General features: G+C 43.7%; 1 protein-coding gene across 2 annotated transcripts in view; it reads right to left on the reverse strand.

Moving 5' to 3' along the window:
* Positions 1-22,673, reverse strand: part of PLPP1 (phospholipid phosphatase 1) — a 208,083-nt gene extending 185,410 nt beyond the window's left edge. Inside the window, exon 1 of one of the 2 annotated variants that reach the window (XM_030193128.1) lies at positions 22,186-22,673. In XM_030193128.1, coding sequence (XP_030048988.1) covers positions 22,186-22,243 — 58 coding nt within the window. In that variant the 5' untranslated portion in view covers positions 22,244-22,673. The remainder of the gene's footprint in view (positions 1-22,185) is intronic. The other variant, XM_030193129.1, reaches the window with a different exon arrangement.
* Positions 22,674-25,027: the final 2,354 nt, after the last annotated feature.

Consider the following 25,027-nt stretch of genomic DNA (forward strand, 5'->3'; position numbering starts at 1 on the left):
TGATGTGCACATCAGCTTCTTGCCCACCCTCCTCACCCCAGAGCCTTTGGATTTTAGCTCCCCAAATGCCTAACTTTGCGCTCTTTTTGCACTGAATCCTAGCTACCCAACTGTCATCAAGCTTTCTTAAATCACTTCTCCTTTCATCTGTCACAGAGCAGGCAGCCCTGATGGAGTAGATGTGTCAGTCACAATTGGACACAGTTTTCCTTTAAATCCCACCTCAGTATTCAATCATTACGATATGGAACAAAACCAACTAACAGTAATTCCCAAGACGCTACACTAAATTTCATAAATTGTTGAAAGCATTCTTATTTAGTGAATTCCTCACCACTGTTGGCGATTCTTATTCTTTTAGGGGATCCACTCTGTAGACTTCACTTACCTAGGAACCAAATGGTGCAATTCCTTACCACCCAAAATAAGAAATATACAGGAATATATCAGATTTCGCAAAATCCTCAAATTGTTCCTATTCAAACAAACCCTCACAAAGAACCATATCTCAAACAATTATTACCTGAATCGGTTATTACTCTACTTACCCTTAACCTTCTCTTTACTTCATGTACAATTTCTCATTCATAATAGATTTTCTAAATGTTAAACATCCGTAGCTATTATCCCAGTATGTTTATGATATTGTATTGTAAAATTGGATTCTTACAACAAATCACTTCTTATGCATTATTCTTTGTTATGTATCCTATACTGTTTATTTTAAACCACACTGAACTCAAACTTATTTGGGATAATGTGGGATATAAATGTCACAAATAAATAAATAGAATCGCCTTCCTGTCCCAGAGAAAATTCCATTTACCACTACCTTCCTTCTACCAGTTAATTTCTAAATCAGTCCACCATCTTGGGACCCACTCCTAGGCTACTCAGGCGCTGATGCACAAAAGTCCCCGGAAGCTACCGCTTGCTTTTTCCACCTTGGTAAAAATTACCAAGGTGGAAATAACATGTGATTTCCAAAATCGCATGCAAATGAGCTACTTGCAAAAACAGCGAGCAGCTTGGTAGGGAAAAGGCAGTGCATGCGTACAGTAGCTACTCACTAAGCGAACTGTGTGCTACACACGGCTTTCGTACACGCATACAAGCTGTATCTACGTAAGCTACATGTAGCTTTTTTTTTATTTTTCAAAAAACTTTTAAGCAGCTTTAATTGCCCCTCCTTGCAAAATCCTGAAGAAGCAAAGCATGAGAAGGAAAAGATTTTGTTACCTTTCCTTTGCACACCCCACTATTTTTTTTTTAAGTGCCAAGTAAGCATGAAAAACTTGTGTCTGGGCTCACTGTTACTTCACTGGGGGTGTGCAGACATCAGTTAACAAGAAGGGGGAAAAGCAAAATACAGCAAGAGGAAACACGATGAACTCTCTAATCTTTAGGAAATGACAGAACAGAATTCATTTATACCAAGCCAATACAGATTTGCAGGCTGTGAATTTATTTTGTGTGTGTAAGCCAGTCCTGACGTGGTGGGCAGGGAACGCTCATACTCCACTGTGAACTGCTAAGAAATATCAAGAATAGCAAAGTGCTGCTAGAGCACAGATAAATGCAGCCTACCGAATAAAAGAGCAGAGAGAGCAGGGAAGTCCTTTTAATGGACACAGCCACACGCTAATGCCGACACAACCCACACACTTTGAATGGGCTGTGTCGGCATTAGCGTGCGGCTTACTAAACTGGGAGGTAAATTATTTTGAAAGGGAAGGGGGGGTGTACACAGCATACACAAACACCAATCTCACAAGCATTCTGTCCTTTAGAAAACAGAATAGAAAGAAATTATTTTCTACCGAGTCTCAGAGAATCACTTAAAACCTACAAGCTCAGTGAGAACAGGGCAATCTGGCCATCTGATCACGTCATGCCAGTCACCGTAAGCACTCTTTCGCCATTCTGTTTCATTTGGCTTAAATCATTAGTTCATTGCTGGCTGCCGCACACCATCATACTACCACATGGAGCACCTCACCTTTATTTTTGGGTAACTTCAAGTATATTTTAATCTGAAGCTGCCTCTGTCCTCCCCTATCCTCCCCCCTTTTTTGTAAAAGCAGTTAGCATGCTCGAGCCATTTGTATACTGCGTGCCAAGCAAATGCTCAAAAAAAAAATCAATGGTACCTCATTAATAATGAAACAGCAGGAGACCTAATATTGGTTCTCCCGGAACAATACATTTTTTTAATTATAGAAAGAATATTTCAAAAATGCAAAGTGATCTTATTCGAGAAAACATATGTTAAAAAAAAAAAAGATAATAAACTTTGAAGTGGACTAATGTTTTCTGCAGCAGGAAAAGAACCAGGGAAGTCAGGGTTCAAACCCCACTGCTGGCTCCTTATGATCTTGGGCTAGTCACTGAGGGGTATGTTTACTAAGATGCGTTAGCACTTTTTTTTTTGTTACATTTGTACCCCCGCGCTTTCCCACTCATAGCAGGCTCAATGCGGCTTACATGGGGCAATGCGTACCTTTAAAGTTAAGGCACATTAAACGCTAACGCCTATACATTTCTATTGGCACGTTAGCGTTTAACGCGTGTAAACCATTTACATGCGTTAAAAACGTTAACGCGCCTATAGTGCACCTTAGTAAACATAGGCATGAATCCTCTATTGCCTTAGGTACAAACTTAGGAGCATGTTTACTAAAGAACATTTGGATTTGGAGTTAACACGGACTTTAGAGCGTGTTAACTGCAAATCTATTCCTTTTCTTTTTGAGGGTATTTATGCAGATCGTGCGCTAATATAGACATCAGTGCACGGTACTGTGGGAGCACTTAGTACCTTCAGCTATTTTCCAGTTAGTGATTTAACTAGAATGCACCAACAGGCACTAGCAATAGCTAAATAGAAACAGCTTTCAAAACCTTCCAAGAAAAAAAAAAATAATTAAAAAATGGGAACACTAAAATTTGTTAAAAGTGCAAACTGATTTCTTAAAAAAAAAAAAAGAGGTGCTGGAATTCTGCCACTACCAATTCCTAAAATGTACTTTAAAAGAACAGAACAGCCTTTATTTCCTCTGGAGTGGCTCATTACTTCACCTGTGTCCCTGAAGACACAGCTCTCTAGTATGCAGCTCTCCCTTCGCCTAATTTGCAGCTGTATCATCTAGTCTCATTAGCTACCTGTGTGCCATATGGTGTGAAGGAAAGGGAGCCCCTTGGTGGTTTCTCTAAGATGGCAGCCAAGGAGAAGAAAAAAAATAGAAAAATAGACCTTGAGATAATCCATTACCATAATCAGACAAAACTGGAATGACTACACTTATATAAAACTTACTAAGAAAAATTCTAAGATACTGACAAACAATGAAATAAAGATGGAGGAGGGGGTAAATCTTGTTGCTGAAAGGCATGGGAGAGCCACTGGAGAACTCAATTACGTTTTGTGGCTTATACCTCACTAAGGGGCCCTTTGACTAAAGCTTAGTACAAACTAAATGCCAAGATGCCCATAGGCATAAAATGAGTCTCTTAGCATTTAACATGTGTTAATTTTGTTAGCGTGCGCTAACATTTAGTATAAGGGCCCCTAAATTGGTATGTCTATAAAAGGTACCACCAATGTCGTTTTGGCTGCTAAGGATTAACATAAGATCTCAATGAGGTACACTCATTCATAACGACAGTCAATTGCTACATTTTGTTAAGCTGCGGTGCAAATTCAGACCAGTGCAGAAATGTTTTGAGAAAAAAAAAAAAGTAGGTCAATACTCTAATAGATGTTCTGATATTTGAAAGGATGGTTTGGGAGATTAAAGAGCAAAAGTATCTTTAACCCTTCCCCATGGAACCATGCTTGTTTCAGCAAGATAAAAAAAAAAAAAAAAGACCTGTGAAAAGAATACATTAAGAATATAGACACGTCATCCACAAAATTGCTACAATTTTATTTTGATTTCAAAAATAATTACTCAGCGAAACTGGATGCCAGGGATGTAGGACACAAGCTCATTAACATATACTTAATAATTTCAAGAATACCAAGATGAAATTGACCCAACAGAACAGCATATTGATATGACAGGGAATACTTATTCTTTACAAGTTTACTACTAACCATTAACAAATCCAAGAGACAATAGTTTGCACTAAATTTAATATGTGCGCTAAAGGACTTAATTCTTCATCTGAGGAAATACAGTGCTTTTCCCACAATTAATGACTGAGTGAAGCAAAGTGTCTACAGCTTAGTTCATGGAAGAATGATTTATAGATCAAAATTATCTGGAGACTTTCAACAAACTTATATTCTCCACTGACTACTACTTAACATTTCTAGAGCGCTACTAGGGTTACGCAGCGCTGTACAGTTTAACAAAGAAGGACAGTCCCTGCTCAAAGGAGCTTACAATCTAAAGGACGAAATGTCAAGTTGGGGCAGTCTAGATTTCCTGAATAGAGGTATAGTGGTTAGGTGCCGAAGGCGACATTGAAGAGGTGGGCTTTGAGCAAGGATTTGAAGATGGGCAGGGAGGGGGCCTGGCGTATCGGCTCAGGGAGTTTGTTCTAGGCGTGGGGTGAGGTGAGGCAGAAAGGGCGGAGCCTGGAGTTGGCGGTGGTGGAGAAGGGTACTGAAAGGAGGGATTTGTCTTGAGAGCGGAGGTTGCAGGTAGGAACGTAAGGCGAGTTGAGGGTAGAGAGGTAAGGAGGGGCTGCAGATCGAGTGCATTTGTAGGTTAGTAGGAGAAGCTTGAACTGTATGCGGTACCTGATCGGAAGCCAGTGAAGTGACTTAAGGAGAAGGGTGATATGAGTATATCGGTCCAGGAGGAAGATAAGACGTGCAGCAGAGTTCTGAACAGACTGAAGGGGGGATAGATGGCTAAGTGGGAGGCCAGTGAGGAGTAGGTTGCAGTAGTCAAGGCGAGAGGTAATGAGAGAATGGATGAGAGTTTGGGTGGTGTGCTCAGAGAGGAAAGGGCGAGTTTTGTTAATGTTATAGAGGAAGAAGCACAGGTCTTGGTTATCTGCTGGATATGCGCAGAGAAGGAGAGGGAGGGGTCGAAGATGACTCCGAGGTTGCGGGCAGATGAGACGGGGACGATGAGGGTGTTATCAACTGAGATAGAGTGGAGGGAGAGGAGAAGTGGGTTTGGGTGGGAAGATAATAAGCTCGGTCTTGGCCATGTTCAGTTTCAGGTGGCAGTTGGACATCCAGGCAGCAATGTCGGATAAGCAGGCCGATACTTTGGCCTGGGTTTCCGCAGTGATATCTGGTGTGGAGAGATAAAGCTGGGTGTCGTCAGCATAAAGATGATATTGGAAACCATGAGATGAGATCAAGGAGCCCAGGGAAGAGGTGTAGATTGAAAAAAGATGGGGTCAAAGGACAGATCCCTGAGGAACTCCAACAGAGAGCGGGATGGGGTGGAGGAAGAACCATGAGAATGTACTCTGAAGGTACGGTGGGAGAGATAAGAGGAGAACCAGGAGAGGACAGAGCCCTGGAACCCAAATGAGGATAGTGTGGCAAGAAGTAAATTGTGATTGACAGTGTCAAAAGCGGCGGATAGGTTGAGGAGGATGAGGATGGAGTAGTGACCTTTGGATTTGGCAAGGAACAGGTCATTGCAGATTTTAGAAAGTGCCGTTTCTGTCGAGTGTAAGGGGCGAAAGCCTGATTGAAGCGGATCGAGGATGGCATGAGAGGAGAGAAAATCAAGGCAACGGCTGTGAACAGCGCGTTCAAGTATCTTGGAGAGGAAGGGTAGGAGGGAAATGGGGCTGTAGTTGAGAATGGTGTAGCTAAGGGGGGGAGGTCTTGATCCCCCAACTTTGAGCTCAGACTCCCTTCACCCCACCGTACAAGTCCAGCATCAATCTCTGCAGATGGTCACTCCTGAATGCTCCTCCATGCGAATCTGGCATCTCTCTGCTCCTCCCCCCCCCCCCCCCCCCCGGCAGTCTGTCCTCCAGTCCTGGCGTGTGACCGGCAGAGGCAGTGAAACAGGCTGCCTGCGGACGGTCCTACAGGAGCCTATTCTCTGTCACATCCACCCACAGAATTTCCATCACAGGAGGCGGGACACAACAAAGGAAAGGCTCAGCAGGACTGGTCACCAGCCACAGGTAGCTTGTTTCACTGCCTCCGGCGGTCACACGCCAGGACTGGAGCTCCTTTTTATCCCATGGTTGCCCTGCTGTGCCCCAATCAGGCTTACCTTGTCTGAACGTGTTTTGGCTCCAGATCCAACTTTACATGTTAAGAAAAGAAAATGTGCAGACAAGATAAAACCCTCTGGCTTGTTCTTCCATTTTCCTGCTGTAAGAGGCACAGTGCCATCTGTGTTGAATTCTGTGCATTTATTTGGAGGCAGGGGAGGAATTTGGGTCTATGAATATTACCAAAGGGATCCAGCCTTGTAATCTCTTAATATTATGTTTTTAATTTGTCCTGTTTTTTGTAGAAAGTTGATTGTGACCCCTGAGGCAGGCGCTTTGGTGCCGAAACACAAACCGTGTCAGGTCCTCGATATGAATATTCTGAATAAACTGGTTTTTGATATCATCTCCCTATTGGTTTGCGCATTTGTCAGCCTCTACTTTTGCTGTTTTGCTTTGACTTTCCGTGGAGGCTCCTCCTGTCTTCTTGGATTTGCTCTTCACCCAGAAAATGGGACATGTTAGATATATATCTTGGAATATGACTAAAATCTTAGGGGCCCTAAACGCCAAAGCGGATGTGGAGGAGCATAATCGAACACGAACACCCATCTCCATGGGCGTCTATCTCCAAGAACGGGTATGTGAAGGGGCGGGACAAACCGTATTTTCGAAAAAAATGGGCGTCCATCTTTTTCCCGATAATACGGTTTGTGCCCAGCAAATGCATCGGATTTGTGCGGATTTGAGCTAGGCGGTTTCGTTTTTCAGCGATAATGGAAACCGAAGGTGCCCAGCTCAAAAATGACCAAATCCAAGGCATTGGCTCGTGGGAGGGGCCAGGATTCGTAGTGCACTGGTCCCTCTCACATGCCAGGACACCAACCGGGGCACCCTAGGGGGCACTTGTAACAATTTAAAATAAACAGTTAACTACCTCTGAAGTCCATAGCTCCCTTCCTTTGGGTGCTGAGCCCCCCAAATCCCCCCAAAACCCACTGCCCACAACTCTACACCATTACCATAGCCCTTATGGCTGAGGGGGGCACCTAGATGTGGGTACAGTGGGTTTTGGGGTTGGTTTGGAGCGCTCCCATTCACCACCACAAGTGTGACAGGTGGGGGGGGGGGATGGGCCTGGGTCCACCTGGCTGAAGTCCACTGCACCCACTAACAACTGCTCCAGGGACCTGCTTACTGCTGTGATGGAGCTAGGTATGACATTTGAGGCTGGCATACAGGCTGGAAAAAAAAGTTGTTAAAGTTGTTTTTTTTGGGTGGGAGGGGGTTATTGACCACTGGGGGAGTCAGGGGTCGTCATCTGGTCATTTAGGGCACTTTTTTGGGACTTGTTCGTGGAAAAAAAACGGTCCAAAAAAAAAGTGACCCAAATTTGCGCTAAAAATGCCTTTCTTTTTTCGATTATCAGCCGAGGACGCCCATCTCTCCTCAGCCGATAAACATGCCCCAGTCCCGCCTTCCCCACACCTCTGACACCCCCCCCCCCCGTCAACTTTGGCCATTTCCGCAATAGATTGCAGTTGAAGACGCCCAAAATCGGCTTTCGATTATACCGATTTGGACGCCCACGGGAGAAAGACGCCCATCTCCCGATCTGGGTCGAAATATGGGCGTCTTTCTCTTTCGAAAATAAGCTGGATAGTGTGTCTACAGGAGACCAGGTTGTCGAGGGCAGAGCATTCCAAACTGCAATGCCAATGGGTGGGGCAGGTTTTCTGCTCCCCCTCAGTGGGGCAGCGAGGAGGTGTAGCCATATTACTACATAAATCTCTACAGTGCACAGCTAAACAACTTTCTGAAGATGACAAGGGCCAATACATCGGGATAATGTTGACTTTACATGGTAGGGAACTGGTGCTGGTTGGGGTATACGACCCGGTCCCTCAGGAACCATCTTTCTGCAGTCTCCTCCTAAAGAAATGCCTTAAATACATGACCTACCCACTGACAGTTGCAGGGGACATGAACATGGTATTAGATCCCGAGATGGATCGTTCTAGGGTACCACATGCTCGAATGGGGCGTGGAAAAAGTGAATTACAAGGGTTGTGCAGGGCTTTAGGCCTGCTGGATCCAAGGAGGCTTTTACACCCCAAGGAGCGCGACTACACAAACACCTCTCGGGCACACCAGTCCCTTTCTCGACTGGATTACGTATTTGTGAGTGGCTGCCCGTTTCCCCAGGTAGTGTCAGCGGTGATTGGCCCGGAGGAGATCTCCAACCATGCCTTGATATGGGTGGATGTGGAGGCAGCCCCTTCTGCGCAACAAAACTCAGGGTGGCGTTTTCCCTTGTATTTGTATCATTCCAGAGACTTCCTAGCCTACATGCAATGACAATGGGATGAATATGTTCGGCATAATCAAGAACGTATGACTGACCCCACATTGTTTTGGCCTATGGGTAAAGTTGTACTAAGGTACCATATCATCGCATATGTTAGTTCCCGCAAAAAATGATTAGCGCATGATATAGTAACATTGGAGTGGAAACTAAGGGCGGTGAAATGGTCCCACATGGCCCGCTCCTCTGACATCACTTTTGACACTCTACAGGCCACTCTTACATTCACGAACGCACCTCATAGTTGCTATTACAAGCAAAGCGAAAATTCTTTAAATTTGGGAATAAAATGGGCGCACTGCTCACTAAGGTGGTCAGGGAGTGGGAGGGCCCCCGGCACATACCAGCTATAGAGACCTCTTCAGGGTGGGTCACATCTAATTTAAAAGAGATGGCAGAGACTTTTGTGACCCATTTTCAGGAATTGTATGCTAGTCCTGAGACTATGGGGGTGGCACCGCCCGATATCCAAGCATACTTAGAGAGGTCGGGGTTGGCCAGATTTGCAGGAGACTTTGTAAACGCTCTCAATGCACCGCTCACTGCTAAGGAAGTGCAAAAAGTGATTAAAGGCTTAAAATTAAACTCGGTTCCCGGCCTAGATGGTTTCACAGGAGAGTTTTATAAGATGATGCAGACTCAAATACTGGGCCCCCTTGCAGACTATCTTGAAGAGGTGATTGAAACACAGGGATTTCCGACACATGAAAACATGGCATTAATCTGCCTCCTGCCTAAGCCGGACCGTCCCAGGGATTTGCCAGGGAGCTACCGCCCAATCTCACTCAAACATAGACGTCAAAATACTATCTAAGATACTGGCTAACAGGTTGGCAGAGGGGCTGCCAGAGTACATTCACCCACACCAAGTCGGCTTTGTTAAAGGGCATCAATCTGTACGTAATATTCGCAAGTTATTGATGGCCCTCTCCCTCTGTCAATGGAAAGAGATTCCTCTGGTGGTGACTAGTTTGGATGCTGAGCGAACATTTGATAGGGTACACTGGCAATTCTTATTTGACACCCTCACTTATTTAAGGGTCTCGGGCTGGTACTTTAGGGCAGTGTCAGTATTGTATGCGGACCCAAGAGCAGCTTTACTAGTTAAATGGGCACCGTACTGACTCGTTTCCCATCCTTCGTGATACGAGACAGGGGTGCCCTCTTTCCCCCCTATTGTTCCTTCTCACGCTTGAACCACTTCTCAGAACCCTACATAACACTGCGGCACTGGAGAGGGGTCACAATACAACATAAAGAGATCAAACTTATGGCCTTTGCAGATGACTTATTGTTAACTCTCACGAACCCCCAAGCCTCCATCCCTTATCTAAACCGATTGATCTCTGACTATGGCACTCTTTCGGGGTTCAAATTGAACTTTACTAAGTCTGTGGCCCTTCCTTCCTCTCCTACAATACAAAGTTCGTGGCACGGGGACCTCCCGTTTTCCTGGGCGGATGTTTGGATCAAATATCTGGGTGTTATTTTTCCAATTTGCCCACGTTATATGCCTGCAACATTCGTCCCTTGGTGATCTCCCTTCAGAAGACCCTTAGCCTGTGGCGAGCCTACCTGGTCTCATTGCTGGGGCGCATAGCACTCTTCAATATGATCTGGGCCCTGAAGTGGTTGTACGTTTTTCAGATGTTACCCCTGTTCTTGCGGGTTAGGGATGAAAAAGCACTGAATAAAATGTTGCAGGTATATCTGCGGCAGGGGAAGAGGGCCCGGCTACCCATATCAATTTTGCAGAAGCCCAAATCACATGGGGGGCTAGGCCTGTTAAATTTAAGACACCTAACAGTAGCTTGCACAATGAGACATATTAATGACTGGTACAGGAATGTAAATAACTTTTCTTTATCCAGACTGGAGCCTAACCTTTTTTGCAGATCCCATTTCAGCTGGCAGATAAACACAATACCGAAGCACTCCCCAACACAGCTACACTTTAAACTGTTTATCTGTGCAGCACAAGCAGTCTGGAGAAAACACAACTTAAGGAACCAAAAAGTCAGTACCTCCATCGAGGTTCATAAAGCTACTACTACTGTTTCTCATGCCTTGTGACAGTCATTTATCATAATAAACCTGCTGCTGGCTTTTCAGCCAGAAAATGGCTTTGTAAAAGTGGCCGAAATGCTAGAATTGAGATTCTGTCAGGGTGAAAGGCAGAGAACACAGCCAAATTAGTAAAGTTCTCTCTTGGTGCTATCCCAGTGAACTGTTTCTTTAGTTCAGTTTTATTTCTCGATGTACTATCTTGCAGGTCAAATGTATAAGAAAAAAAATAATACCAATAGGACCACAGAAGGTCTGCCAGATTCTATTCTTCAGCACAGCATATGCACCACAGAAAACAACTACAGGTGCAGCTGAAATCTCTACACGATGAAAAAATAGGAAGAGTAAAATGGAGAGAAGAGAAAATTTCTAATATGTCATGTACATGCCTCTTATATTCAAAAGGTCTGTAAGCACCAAGGATGGATGGAAGGCAAGTTATTTCTAAAGCACTGAGAAGTTTCAGCCAACTAGAGGGTGCTGCTGCCCAGCGTGCTCCCTCTCTCTCATTAGGGTTCCGATTCTTGGAACACTCACGGTAAGCCAACAGCACAGAAACTATACCGCCGGAACAGCGTAGAAAATTAGTTCACCAATGCTCAAAGGAAATGATACGCAAATCATATGCACACTGTTAAAGCGAAAGCAAGATGGGGGGAGCACATCCTTGGCGCATGTGCAGAAGAGTTTTGTAGTAAGCCCAGCTACTGTACACATGCACCAGGCAAAACTGAACGTGACATGGTGTCTGTTTTCTGCGCCCTTAAATATAAGGGAATACTTACAAATCTGATGCTGCATCTATGCTTATACTTGCTAGATTCAGCTACTTGCACTTTTCATAAATGAATGATGCAGCAAAACTATTTAAATTACTGCTATTGTATTTAGATTTTCAGTGCAAACAGGCAAAAATTTGTGAAAAGACTAATCAAGCAACCCTGAGATCTCATCCTTAAAAAAAAAATTCCACTGTAACCACAATCAAAAACCAATTCTGAATTATATATACTCCTCAAGCTGATCCTAGTGGATCCTGATGAAGCAGAAGTTATGTCCAGTTACATAATCCAAACTGAACAACTTGGTTCAACAACAGTGACTCCTTGAGAATTTTTATAAGATGCAACAAAAATGTTTTCCTGTACACCCCGATATTTTCTGTATTCCTGCCCCATACGTTTTAAAGCAGCTCTTTTTCTGGACAGTCTTGGGAAGGACTAACATAGTATATGACAGACAGCACATCTGATCTGCCTCTTAAGGTTGTTATGGTTGTCGCTGAAAATGTACGCAGATCACCTCCGCTTGCCCCTTTCTTCATTCATTCTTAGACGTGACGAATCAGTTTGCTGTTATTTTAAGTTGAAGCGCTCAATGATTAACCTTCCTTCCTTTTGTTTAAGGATCCTCTCTATACATCCCACTTCCTTTTGAATTCCATAACCATTTGTGTCTCCACTACCTTCTTCAAAGGGCAGCCAACGCATTCACAACTCTTCTCAGATGATATTTCCTGATCTTACTATCAAATCTACCTCCTTGCAGCTTCATATCTTCCCTTCAGATCTACTGCTTCCTTTCTTTTGGGAAGGGTTTGTTTTAAATATTTGGAAGGTATTAATGTACAATATCTATATCCCATTTCCCTTATCCCTCCTCTCCTCTAGGGCTGTCGTGTCTCTTAACCCTGAAGTGATCTCCAGGCCCTTCTTTTCATCCTTCCTTTTTAAAAACCACCATAACTCATATTCTGTAATGTGAAAGGAAAGGATGTGTCCATTAACAGGGAAAAGGCCAAGAAATACACCGAGGGCCAAATTCAAAAAAAGTCTTCAAAATTATTTTTAGGGGCAGTTCAGCAGCATAATTGTAGGGCTGTGCAATGCCATGAAGGTCAGAATTTGACTTCTAGTCAAAACTCTGCTCCACAGACTTGCAGGGGTTGGGGATGCTGTGGGTTTCAATTAAGAGTTCCTAAACTTAGGGGCCCTTTTACTAAGCCACGTAAGCGTCTACGAGTGCCCAACGTGCGCCAAAATGGAGTTACTGCCTATCTCATGGCTCTTGCGGTAATTTCATTTTTGGCGCACGTCCGATACGCGCATCTGAAAAATATTTTTTCTTTTCGGGTGCACATAATGGACACGCGCCAAGTGGTATTTGACGCATGTAGGTCATTACCGCCCGGATTCTTTACCACTTGGTCAATGGCTGGCGGTAAGTTCTCAGACCCAAAATGGATGTGCGGCAATTTTGATTTTGCTGCACATCTATTTTCAGCAAAAAAAAGTGGCCTTTTATACAGACGCGCTAAAAATGAATCAACACACACACAAAACCCGTGCTTACACTACCGCAAGCCATTTTTCAGCACGCCTTTGTAAAAGGATCCCTTAGAGAAGTCTCAGCCATTACACTCTGGCAACACCTACTGGCCACTCTAAAAACCTAAAATTGAGCATTCCAGAAGAAGTTGCAAGAGCCAAGCTATAATAAGTGTAAAGGAATATAAACACTAAACAAAAATAAACTAGCCTAAGTACTTGTATATGAGGAAACTCAAAAGGAACAGAAAACTGTCATATCAAAAAAATTGACAAAAAATGGTTTTAATCAATGTTTTTGAATAGCTGCAGATGAAATTGCTTTTCTTCACTAATGATTCATCAGTCTCTCTACCACCTACCTCCCTGAACATATTGATTTTTGTGAAGTCAGGAAGAAGTAAGTCATGGTACTCTTATTTGTAATCTAGTGGCTGTGAAAGTGCATTGGATGTAATTAGAGCAGAAGAACAAATGTAATTTTCAAGATAACCATGTACAGGAATAAACAGTCAAACTTGGTTAAATCATCAACTATCTAAAAAAAATGGCTGCACAGAGAAAGCTAGATTACATTAGAGCAATGAAGAGAGACAGCCAGGAGGAGATTAGGGACGACAGGACCTGCAGGAGAAAATTAAGAGCACTGAATGAGGACAAGAGAGGAAAAATGAAGCTCGGAGAACTGGTTATTAGAGGGCAGTCTGGGAATAACACATGGAGGGGCATAATCGAACGGGGCGGCAAAGTTTTCCTGAGGGTGTCCTCTCAGGACGTCCCCGCGAAGGGGCGGGAAAACCCCTATTATTGAAACAAGATGGGCGGCCATCTTTCGTTTCGATAATACGGTCAGGGACGCCCAAATCTCAACATTTAGGTCAACCTTAGAGATGGTCGTCCCTAGAGATGGTCGTCTCCGATTTTCGGTGATAATGGAACCCAAGGACGCCCATCTCAGAAACAGCCAAATCCAAGCCATTGGTCGTGGAAGGAGCCAGCATTTCTAGTGCACTGGTCCCCCTGACATGCCAGGACACCAGCTAGGCAACCTAGGGGGCACTGCAGTGGGCTACAGAAAAAGCTCCCAGGTGCATAGCTCCCTTACCTTGTGTGCTGAGCCCCCCAAAACCCACTCCCCATAACTGTACACCACTACCATAGCCCTTAGGGATGAAGGGGGGGCACCTAGATGTGGGTACAGTGGGTTTGTGGTGGGTTTGGAGGGCTCACATTTACCACCACAAGTATAACAGGTAGGGGGGATGGGCCTGGGTCCGCCTGCCTGAAGTGCACTTCAATACCCACTAAAACTGCTCCAGGGACCTGCATACTGCTGTCATGGAGCTCGGTATGATATTTGAGGCTGGCATAGAGGCTGGAAAAAATATTTAAAACTTTTTTTTAGGGTGGCAGGGGGTTAGTGACCACTGGGGGAGTAGGGGGAGGTCATCCCCGATTCCCTCCGGTGGTCATCTGGTCATTTAGGGCACATTTTTGTGGCTTGGACGTTAAAAAAAAAAAAGCACCAAGTAAAGTCGGCCTGTTCATCAAGGACACCCTTCTTTTTTCCATTATCAGCCGAGGATGCCCATGTGTTAAGCACGCCTCAGTCCCGCCTTTGCTATGCTTCTGACACGCCCCCGTGAACTTTGGTCGTCCCCGCAACGGAAAGCAGTTAAGGGTGCCCAAAATCAGCTTTTGACTATGCCGATTTGAGCAACCCTGGGAGAAGGACGCCCATCTCCTGATTTGTGTCGAAAGATGGGTGCCCTTCTCTTTTGAAAATAAACCTGAGAGTGAGCTTAACATGCTCAAATTCATGCTCTGCTCATCTCTTCTCCAGTTCATTCATGGTTGGTCACGTTTTCCAGACAGTGATCAGTATGGAAAGTACATCTTAACTGGTACAGAGTAGTTACTTCAAAGAGTTTGCTGGAACGCAGTAACTGCTGTACTAAGTATTATCCAGAAATTTAGTCCAATAACTTCCAACTCAGGGGCCAACGCAGAAAGCTACCACAGGCAGATGCACATGGTTACAGAGAGGTGTATGCTCACATGACTGTGCGCAAAAGATAGAAGAGGTTCAGCGCATGACGCTCAGCATATTAAAATGAATAATACGGCCATCAGTTATTCTGCTGCAATGCACAGAAGTACACAGGGGATTTTAAAATGAGACGTCAGAGAAATTTACCACCAGGTATGAGGAGGCATAGAAGGGTTAGTTCAGAGGATTTAATGCCAGTTTTTTATTTTTCCTTTTTTTTCCTGTGAGCATAAAAAGTGCCTGCAAAATACACATTTATTATTCTTTAGGTAAGATGGTTGTTTAGATATATTTTTGTCTGGTGGGTTTTTAGGTTCTCTCTCTTCATAAAGGCAGTTAATAAATCCCAATAAATACATAAATATAATCATTAGGTTTAAAATTTTATTTTGGCTAAGTTTGATTTTTAGCTTCTTACACACAATGGGTTCCTTTTATGATTATATGCATTTAATAAGGACAATATAAAATTAATTTTAATTCATGAAGAGAGAAGGATAAGTATATACACAGGACATCTAAATATTTTCAGTCTTTTCTATTTTATAAAAGAAATATAGGCACCTACATACCCTTATAAGACAGGCTCCAGCTGTGAACCCCATTAGATCACAAATGCTAACCTCAATTTACACCTGCTCCAAAGGTGTACTTGCATTATATGCATGTATTATATAAAAATATACAACTCTGCCCTGCCTTTATGCAAACTACACCCCACCTAAGGACGACCTATGTTAAAGTACATGAACCTCTCCAAGCATATATCCTCGGGCAACTTTATAACATCCATTTTCCAGGTGTAAAACAAGCTTTACATACAGAAAATGCTTTATAAAAAGAAAATGACCTAGGTATGTGTACCATCTATACAGGAGAAAGATTGTATGCGTCTTACTAATCTTCCTGTTTACTAAGCCAAGCTAGCTGACGCTGCTCATTCAAAGTGAATGGCAGCAGCTAACGGGGGGGGGGGGGGTGTAAATATTAAATTACATGATACGAAATATGAAACTACTAGTAAGAAATGCCCGTTTCTGGCAAAAATGAAACGGGCGCTAGCAGGGTAATCACCCCCCCCCCCCGTCCTCCCTCCCGAGTTGCATACACCCCCTCCGTGCCTCCGTTCCGAGTTGCACACCTCTCCTCTTCGTGACTTCGTCTCTTAGTGACGTGGTTGCGAAGGCCGCCCTGCCCTCAACGTCATCGCGTTTTGAGGCGAGGACCGCCCCGCCCTCAACATCATCGCGTTTTGATGCGAGGGCGGAGCTACAGTGACTGGAGCCTGCAGGCCAAACCGGCTTGAGGCTTCAAAGTGCCTTTTATATATATAGATTTAACTTGCCAAATATGTATACATTATTGACAGCTATACGGACATATCTGGAAGACTTTATAGAACTTCCTTTATAAGCTTTGATATTTAGAAACCTTTATTAACAATGCATGATCATTTCATGTGATGGGCATTGCAAGGGCCCTGCTGCATCATGAGGACCCAGGTTTTTCTCTTTTCCTCAGTGCTCTATGAACCTAGACCGCAAGGCTCTGCGCTCTCCCAACTCAGGGCATCATTCAAATACTGGCCTCAAAACCAGCCGCTCACAGCTGGAGAACAATTAACTTGTATGGAGCAGTAACTGAAAAGGCAAAAAAAATAAATAAAGTCATTTTAACTAGAAACCTGACCAGCTCTGACCTAAATGTCAGGTGTATACACAAAATGAAACTGCAGTGGAGAGGCTGTCCAGCTGTCTTAACTCAGGTTAACAAGAGGCAGAAAATCGTAACCCACCTGTTTAAAGAAACTAAAACAACAACTGCTGTGAAGAAACCTCCACATCTAACCCAGAATAGACATCTCTCCAACATTTATATTCTTTTCCCCTAATAGAGTGCTTAAGTCAAAGTTCATCAAACGTCATGGCTGCAAAACCCATTTTTGCGGCCACACAAAATGTGTGAATCCCAGAGACGTGGGCCAATGACAAGTCTATGGAACGCTCACCCAGGTCATGAGCCCAAACACAGGTTTTGCAACACCATTTGGGGTCATGACCAGCCCTAGCTTAACAATTGATGGCAGAAAGTACCAGTCTTAACACAGAAAAAAATATTCTCCAAATTTGAAGTCACACTTGAAGTCTTTTATCGAACACTGCACATGCTTCATGCTGATATTAGGAGAATTGTTAACTAGGAAATATGAGCAGTTATGTGATGGGGCTAATAGGGGAACTGTGCAGAATTTACTTTCCAGTTTGGCTTTCTTTGCAGATAATTATACCCATATTTACAACCGCCATCTTAGGGCCCCTTTTACTAAATGCATTCGAAAGTTTAGAGCCAGTTCTTTAACAGGTCACACAAACATAACCAGAGTGGAGGAGTAGCCTAGTGGTTAGTGCAGTGGACTTTGATCCTGGGGAACTGAGTTTGATTCCCACTGCAGCTCCTTGTGACTCTGGGCAAGTCACTTAACCCTCCATTGCCCCTGGTACAAAATAAGTACCTGAATATAGTTGCAAAAACCTCAGAAAGGCGGTATATCAAGTCCCATTTCCATCCATCCATCTAGTAACCACCTACTTTCTGTGGACTGTGAGCCTATTCTATAAAAACTCTTATGTGCCTAAGAGGGGCACTTTCGATATGATGCCCTAGTCAATTTTTGGATGTTTTTCATAAAACGACCCAAATGGGAGTGATGAATAAAGTGATTTTTGAACCAGAAAAAACATCTACTTTTTTGGTTTTGAAAATTGCCATTTTCTAGAATTTTTTTTGTGTGTGTTCAGTGCATCTTTTTCTATTTTTTTTAAATTGTACCTAAAGAAAGTCCTAGAGAAAAACTCACAAAAACAAGCTATCAGGATATTTGGGGGACAGTATTTTTAGTACACTAGCCGAACAAACATCCCAGCAGAGCAGTGGGGCAGCCTAGGGGGCACTGCAGGTGCACTTCAGGCACAGGCAGCTCCTTGTAACTCTAGGCAAGTCACTTAACCCTCCATTGCCCCATGTAAGCCGCATTGAGCCTGCCATGAGTGGGAAAGCACGGGGTACAAATGTAACAAAAAAAAAAAGCTCCCAAGTACAACTTTCACTGGAAGCCCCTATATTGTATTGTGAGCTCTCCAGGAACAGGGGGGAAAAACCCCCAAAACACTATACCTCAAGCCTGCAGGTGTCACCTATATGTAAGTTCAGCATATATTTAGTGGTTTTTGGAGGGCTCACACTTTCCACCATAAGTGTACCAGTTAGGTGGACTTGGATCCCTTTCTCTACAGTCCATTGCACTGACAACTAAGCTACTCCTGGGACCAGTTTGCTGCTCTAATAGGAATGGACATCGTATCTGAAGCTATCATAGAGCCTGGTATGTACTGACACCGTCACATCTTTTTTTTTTAGGGGGGGGGGGTGTTATGCTTTAAATCTTTCCAGTGGTCATTTAAGGCACATTTTTTGTAACTTAGTCATGCTTAAAACAGGTCTAGCCAAAACCGTCTCAATTTTTGCCCTAGACGTTTTGGTTTTGTTCCACTATGGTAAAAAAAAAAAAAAAAAAGGTCTAAATTTTGGGAACGTCCAAATCCCACCCAAACCATGCCCCCTTGAAATTTGGACAAAATGTGGGGAAAACGTCTCAAATCAGACTTTTGCAAATCACAACTTGGATGTTTTTGAGAAAAACATTCTTCTACCATTTTATGATGTTTTTTCTCTTTTGAAAAGGAGCACCAAAGTGCTTATATAAAATACTACTGTAAATCTGTATCAAGGTGCTTACATTTAGGTGCATATTACCAACAAGCCTATGGTTACTGCATTCATAGATAGCAAGTATTGACTATTTCAGCAAAGCAAAGTAGTATTTGCACCTTAAAGCTTTTCTTATTGTTAAGGTCCCTTCCTCAGGCAAGATCTGCAACAGATTTAAAGGAACATTTCTTACCCTACTGAGGGGCTCCCAGGCATGTTGTCTACCACAGGGCTCATTTTACTACCTGGAGTCACTGACCCCCCCCCCCCCCCACACACACACACACAAATTATGTAGTATCCCTATCCAACTATTTTGCTGGTTTTCTTTCAACTAATTTAACTCCCTTTTTACAAAGCCGCACAACTTTGTAAAAAAGGGGTGGAGGGTTAGTTTTTCTAACTAGAACAGCACATTCCTTTTCTACTTAGCAGAAAGGAGGCATATCTACAGAAAAAGTTTCAGATATCACTAATATATTGTAAACCACTCTAAACATACATGTCAATTTGGGAAGGTGGTAAAAGTATATTAAATAAATATTAATTGAATAAATATGATCCTCTGAGAACTAAAGTAGGCCAAGTCTATTTTGTTACAATGGGAGATATTGGCCATATAAGTTATATTACTTTCATGTCGCAAAAGCCAATTCTAGATCAGAGCAGCCGATAGTAAAAAGAAATAGGACAATTTCCTAGAAAAACACAACAAATTAAGAACAGTAATACAACAGAATAAATAAAGCAGTTCCCTAGAAGAACATAAAAGAATTTGGGGAGATTTACAAACTAGCCAAGTTTTCAGTGATTTCTAGAACAGATACCTGGTTTGACTGCTGATACTCCAAGGTGAGGCACCACAATATATGGTACCTGTCGCCATCATGCAATTCAAGGTATTTTCTGAAATTTCAATATCTATCACATCAGGGGGTTGTTTACATGAAAGAGCTGGAACTGACATTCCCAGTGAATTACCCTTATAATTGTTATCAAGCATGATGATGACGACGACAGGTACCATATATTGTGGTGCCTCACCTTGGAGTATCAAAAAAGGCAAAGCAGCATAGTCTTAAATTTTGCGCAGGCCTCCACTGACTGACTTTGCAATAAAGGTCTGGCACTTTCAAAGTCTGAAACTCTTACAAAAAACAAACAAAAAAAAAAAAACTTTAAGCGAGCTGCAGTATTTTGTAACATCTGCAGGCATCACCGAATCTCTACTTTGCATCCAACATAAATTATATTACAATAATCTAAGTGCACCATCGGTAAAGCTTGAATGATCAACTGAAAAATTACAGATTTATAATAATTTAAACATCTTTGTGAGGTTTACATTTCAGTAAAAGGAACCAGCAATGCCTGAATCAGCTTTAATCTGTACGTTTGTAGGTATGGACATAGCCCAATATTTCTTCTAAGTCTTTAGGTCACAGAGGCTATTAATCAGTGCATAGCTGAAATAATGTGGAGAGAACATGGCCTGCTTTTATTATGAAGGGTTCATACGGTGACTGGGTTTCCAGAGCCAATCTCTGGCCAAAAACAAATGAATACATTAGTATCTAAATGGATGAATGTTGTAGAGACACTGTTTTAATCCACTTTTCCCAGAATCAGCTTGGATAACCATTTCGAGTGAAATTCTATAGAGGGGTGCCTAACTGCAGCTAATTCTAGAAAGGAAAGTAGACACCTGCTTTCCTTTATGAAATACTAGGGTAACCAGGTATATATGTGTTTAGACGCAAGCACTTACGCCAGCCATAGAGCCAGTGTACATGCTTGCACCTAGATTCCAGGGATAAGCACTTAAAGGCACTGCTCCATTCAGACTCATCCACCTGAAAATTACAAGTTATACAATGATACGGACATACTTACAGAATAGTAAGCTAAAATATTGACATTTATGCACTTAAGTGACCGATCCTGGGAAAAGGTGACTAATGTAGCAGATCCAAAAATACTGAGAATGGCCAATTTTTGTGTCATGGGTCCATAAACAACATTCTTGAACTTCTGTAACTTTTTATTTTTTCACATAAAAGGATGGAGTTTGCACCATGGTATTACAAATTGTTTGCTCTTACAGGATTCATGAAAACCTCATTTTTTGCATCTGGTGACTTTAGTCGCCTTTTCCCAGAGATGGTCACATATTTGCACACATATGCCAATATTCTGGTCATTTATGTATATATTTTGCACCCACTTTATAGATTTACCACCTTTAGTGTGTGAGCTTGCCAAGGTAGTGGAGGAGGAAGAGTCACTGTGCCTGCAGGCAATTTCTTGAAAAGTATTATGATTAAGGGCATAAGTGTCAGTTCTGTGGGCGCTGAGCATCCCCAATATTAAACAAGCTCTATCACTGTATCCAGGGAGGAATAATATGTGTTATGTTTAGTGCCCCAGCCACAGGTACCAACTTTTCAAAACGATTTGAAGTGTTACATAATAAATAAACAGTGCCAGAAGTGATGTAACTGGCAGTTTGAAGTGCCAGATAATTCATTGAGAGTAGGTGGCTTTTATTTACACTAAAGGGGAGATACAGGTAATATCTCTGGGCAACTGTGGTAGACCAATTTTTCACTGTACAACCTAAACCCTAGGACGGTAAACAAAACAGAAAAAATATCAGAGACCTAAATATGCTTTGGGCAGTCCTCTTACAACAGATAAAAGACACCCATCCGAGTACAATGACACTAAGGTGTGGTCCTGCATCACAGAGAAAGACCTACATCAAATTCAATACCCTGTAATCCAGACTAATTTTATCATTCACCAGCTGTGAAACTCGAGGGAAAGATGAACCTGGGCAGGGCACATTTAAAAAACGCGTGTAGGTTGTTTCACGTGGGCAAAACACTTATTGCATGAACACTTTAACCATGTCCTCATCTGTGCCCTTACTGCCAAACAGCTGTCACAATTCGCTAAGGATAGCCTGCTATATATAACCCATCTAGGTGGAGAAAAGAAACCCTGACACATCTGTTTTCTATTTAAGCCAACCTTGATGACACGCTTTTCTATTCTCCATCTGTTAATCGAAAGGGAATATTCTTTACTTATCACACAGGTTAATGGGACATGCACTACTATTGCAAGCACTTTTAATGAAATCAAATAGCAAACGCCAGATCCCACAAACTGGGACAGTTAATGAGTTGCTTTCAAACACCAAAAAGAAAAAAAAATCATGGAAAATATGATGACACTAAGAAACTCTCTTTGCTTTAACACCTGGCGCCATGTACAAAGTATCAAGCAAGAATATCATGCAATGCAATGCAATGCAGGGAAGAGTTCAGCCAGCGGCCGGAACTATAAAAGTGATTAAGAACCGTACTTGGTTGTTGCTCACTTTATCATCCCGTAGCTCGGAAAGGACTAAAACTGAGCCCGAGACTCGCCAACCCAGCACCCAGTGCTAAAGATCTACATACCTAGCACGACGCAGACTACATCCAAGACCACGAAAGGCAGCCTGCCCTTGTCAAACATTCTGCCGCTTTCTCTCCACTGAGATGTCTAGGTGCTGAAGAATTTTATGAAACCCCAAAGCTGAATGGCTGCCAACCACACTGTCTACCCTTTAAAAATAGCCACTGGACAGGCTTAGAACCAGCTTTACAAATAAATTCCGGATAAAGCAGGGTGACAGTAGTTATTAATCAGCTTCAGATTCCTCTACCCAAGTCCAGGCAATGGTGGTTCAACCTTGACAGCCCGAGCCTGACAAGACCTCCAGCAGCAACCTCCTGTCAACGGCACCGCCAGCACGAGCACAAAAGCTGTGCTGAGACTGCTGCTGCGAGCACCACCGTCACCGATCAGTGCTCGGGAATAAGGGGCTCAACATGTTTTGTTGCAATCGGGAGGGGCGGGGCACAAAGGTCCAGAGAGCTGACTTTGGAATACGTACGAATCGCTCTACTGCTTCCACGCCCACGCCCCCGTTTTCGTCCCCAAAGCACTGGGCCGGGCCCAAGTCAACGCACACGGAGGGGGTGGAGATTGCGCAGGCGCGTAGAACCGAAGCCGTGTGGGCAAGGGGCTGGGCCAATCGGCTTAGTTACCCCGATGATTCCGTACAAGGAACTTGGACCACCTTGGGTTTAATTGACTCCATACACCTGAAAGCTCCGCCCTCTCACCCTCTGTTCCCTAGGGACGGCGGCTTTATGGTATTGTCACGCGCGACGTAGACCGGAACCGCCCAGCCGTCTGTCGCGAGTCTCGCGACGCGAAGGCAGGGCGGGGACGGGAACCTTTCTCAGGGCTGCCGCCGACTGCGCGCGCTTCTTCGCTCTCGACGCTGCCTCATGGCTGCAGTGGGGCAATTGTGGCTTTCCATTACTACGAACAATAATATGTGTGATAGTCATGATTACCGGAAGTAGGGTAGGGAGGCATTTTCGAAGAGAGAGACTCCGTTCCTTTTGTCCTGCCGCGCCTTATGCCTGGAGTGGACTTCCTGAGCCATTGCGTCGGGCTCCGTCCCTGGCCGCTTTCAGGTCCGGGCTAGAGGCCTACGTTTGATGCTGCTTTTGTTTCCTAACTTGTCACCTGCTCGTAACTTTTATCTTGTCTTCCTCTCTTTGATAGTCCCATTTCCCTATGTGTCCTTCTGTCTGTCCTACCCTTATCCCTTGTTTGCCCTGTCTGTCCTGATTTAGATTATAAGCTCTTTTGAGCAGGGACTGTCTTTTCTTCATGTTCAATTGTGAAGCGCTGCGTACGACTGGTAGCGCTGTAGAAATTCATGGGAGCCAACTTTTCAAAACAAAAAATGAAAAAGAAAAGGGCACGTTTCCCTGTAACATGTCCAGCTGCAAGCTATGCCAAAACATTTCACAGGACCCCACAGTCATTCACAAGGGAAAAATATTCAACATAAAGGAATCTTTTACATGCTCATCTTCCAATGTGGTATATATCATTCAGTGTAAAAAATGTAAGGAAGGATGCTGTATTGGAGAAACAGGCCAGATGCTTAAGACAAGATTCAATCTGCACAGACATCACAAATAGCTGGTGCCAGTCAAGCCCCCACCCCTGTGGGCCAGCACTTTACAAGACCAGAACACTGCACCAGTGATTTCACAGTAAGAATACTGAAAGGTAATGTTAAAACAATACAGGAACGTAAGACCTTTGAAGTAAGAATGATAGAATATTTTGACACCCAACAGACAGGACTTAATAAGGATCTGGGTTTTGTAGCCCATTATAAACCATAAAGTTGTATTTCTCTGTTTATCACCCTCCTCTCACCTACCGTACCAACACCCATCATCAATATATATAAATGGCGAGTGTCGTACTCGCTCGCAAATGCGCAGTAGAGACCCTCTCTGCCCCGCGTCAATACGTGATGACGAGGGCGGAACAAAGAGGGTCTCTACTGCGCATTTGCGAGGGACACCGCCGTCGCTAACGCTCCCCCCACCCGGAGTTGCCACCGCCACCCACCTTCCACCCGGTCGGGCCCTTGCTTCCCTATTGAAACAGCGAGGGTACGCAGCACACAGCTCTGCTGAGCTGCCGTCGGCCTTCCTTCTTCTCTGCCTGTGTCCCGCCCTCGACGACGTTACGTCACACGAGGGCGGGACACAGGCAGAGAAGAAGAAGGAAGGCCACGGCAGCTCAGCAGTAGAGCTGTGTGCTGCGTGCCCTCGCTGTTTCAATAGTGGAGCGAGGGCCCGACCGGGTGGAAGGTGGGTGGCGACGGCTCCGGGGGGGGGGGGGAGGATGAACTCGGAGGGGGGGCGGCAGCGGTGAACTCAGCGGCGGGGTGGGGGGCCTTTCAACCCCCCCCCCCCCCTCCTATACTAGCCTGTTTTTACAGTCTGAACGGCTAGTCCTGTTAGAATATCAATGAAATGCTTTGATGTCCCCATGCATACCCCCACCCTCCCACTCTGTCAGACTGTCGAAGTAATGCTTTGATGTTTGTCTTATATATATACTATCTGCTACCACATTTGCTTATTTCCGATCTGACGAAGAAGTGCAACCTTCAAAAGCTAATCAAGAAATGTATTAAGTTATGTCCAATAAAAATAGGTATCATCTTATTTTCTTTTCCATGTTTTATTTTGTTTGATTTCTATTGATAACCTCAACCCAGTGGAAATTACCTCTCCCTGGCCACATTCAAGGAGTTTGTTCTGTATTGGAGATGCTCAAGCACCCTCAATACCTACAGAGCTGGCTCCTATTCTTAGGGACTGTCTCAAACCAAAACAGGCCTGTCTCTTTTATTTTCTCTGGGGAAAACCAGTA

This window comes from Microcaecilia unicolor, chromosome 2 (assembly GCF_901765095.1).
Source record: "Microcaecilia unicolor chromosome 2, aMicUni1.1, whole genome shotgun sequence".
In the NCBI taxonomy this organism is placed as follows: domain Eukaryota; kingdom Metazoa; phylum Chordata; class Amphibia; order Gymnophiona; family Siphonopidae; genus Microcaecilia; species Microcaecilia unicolor.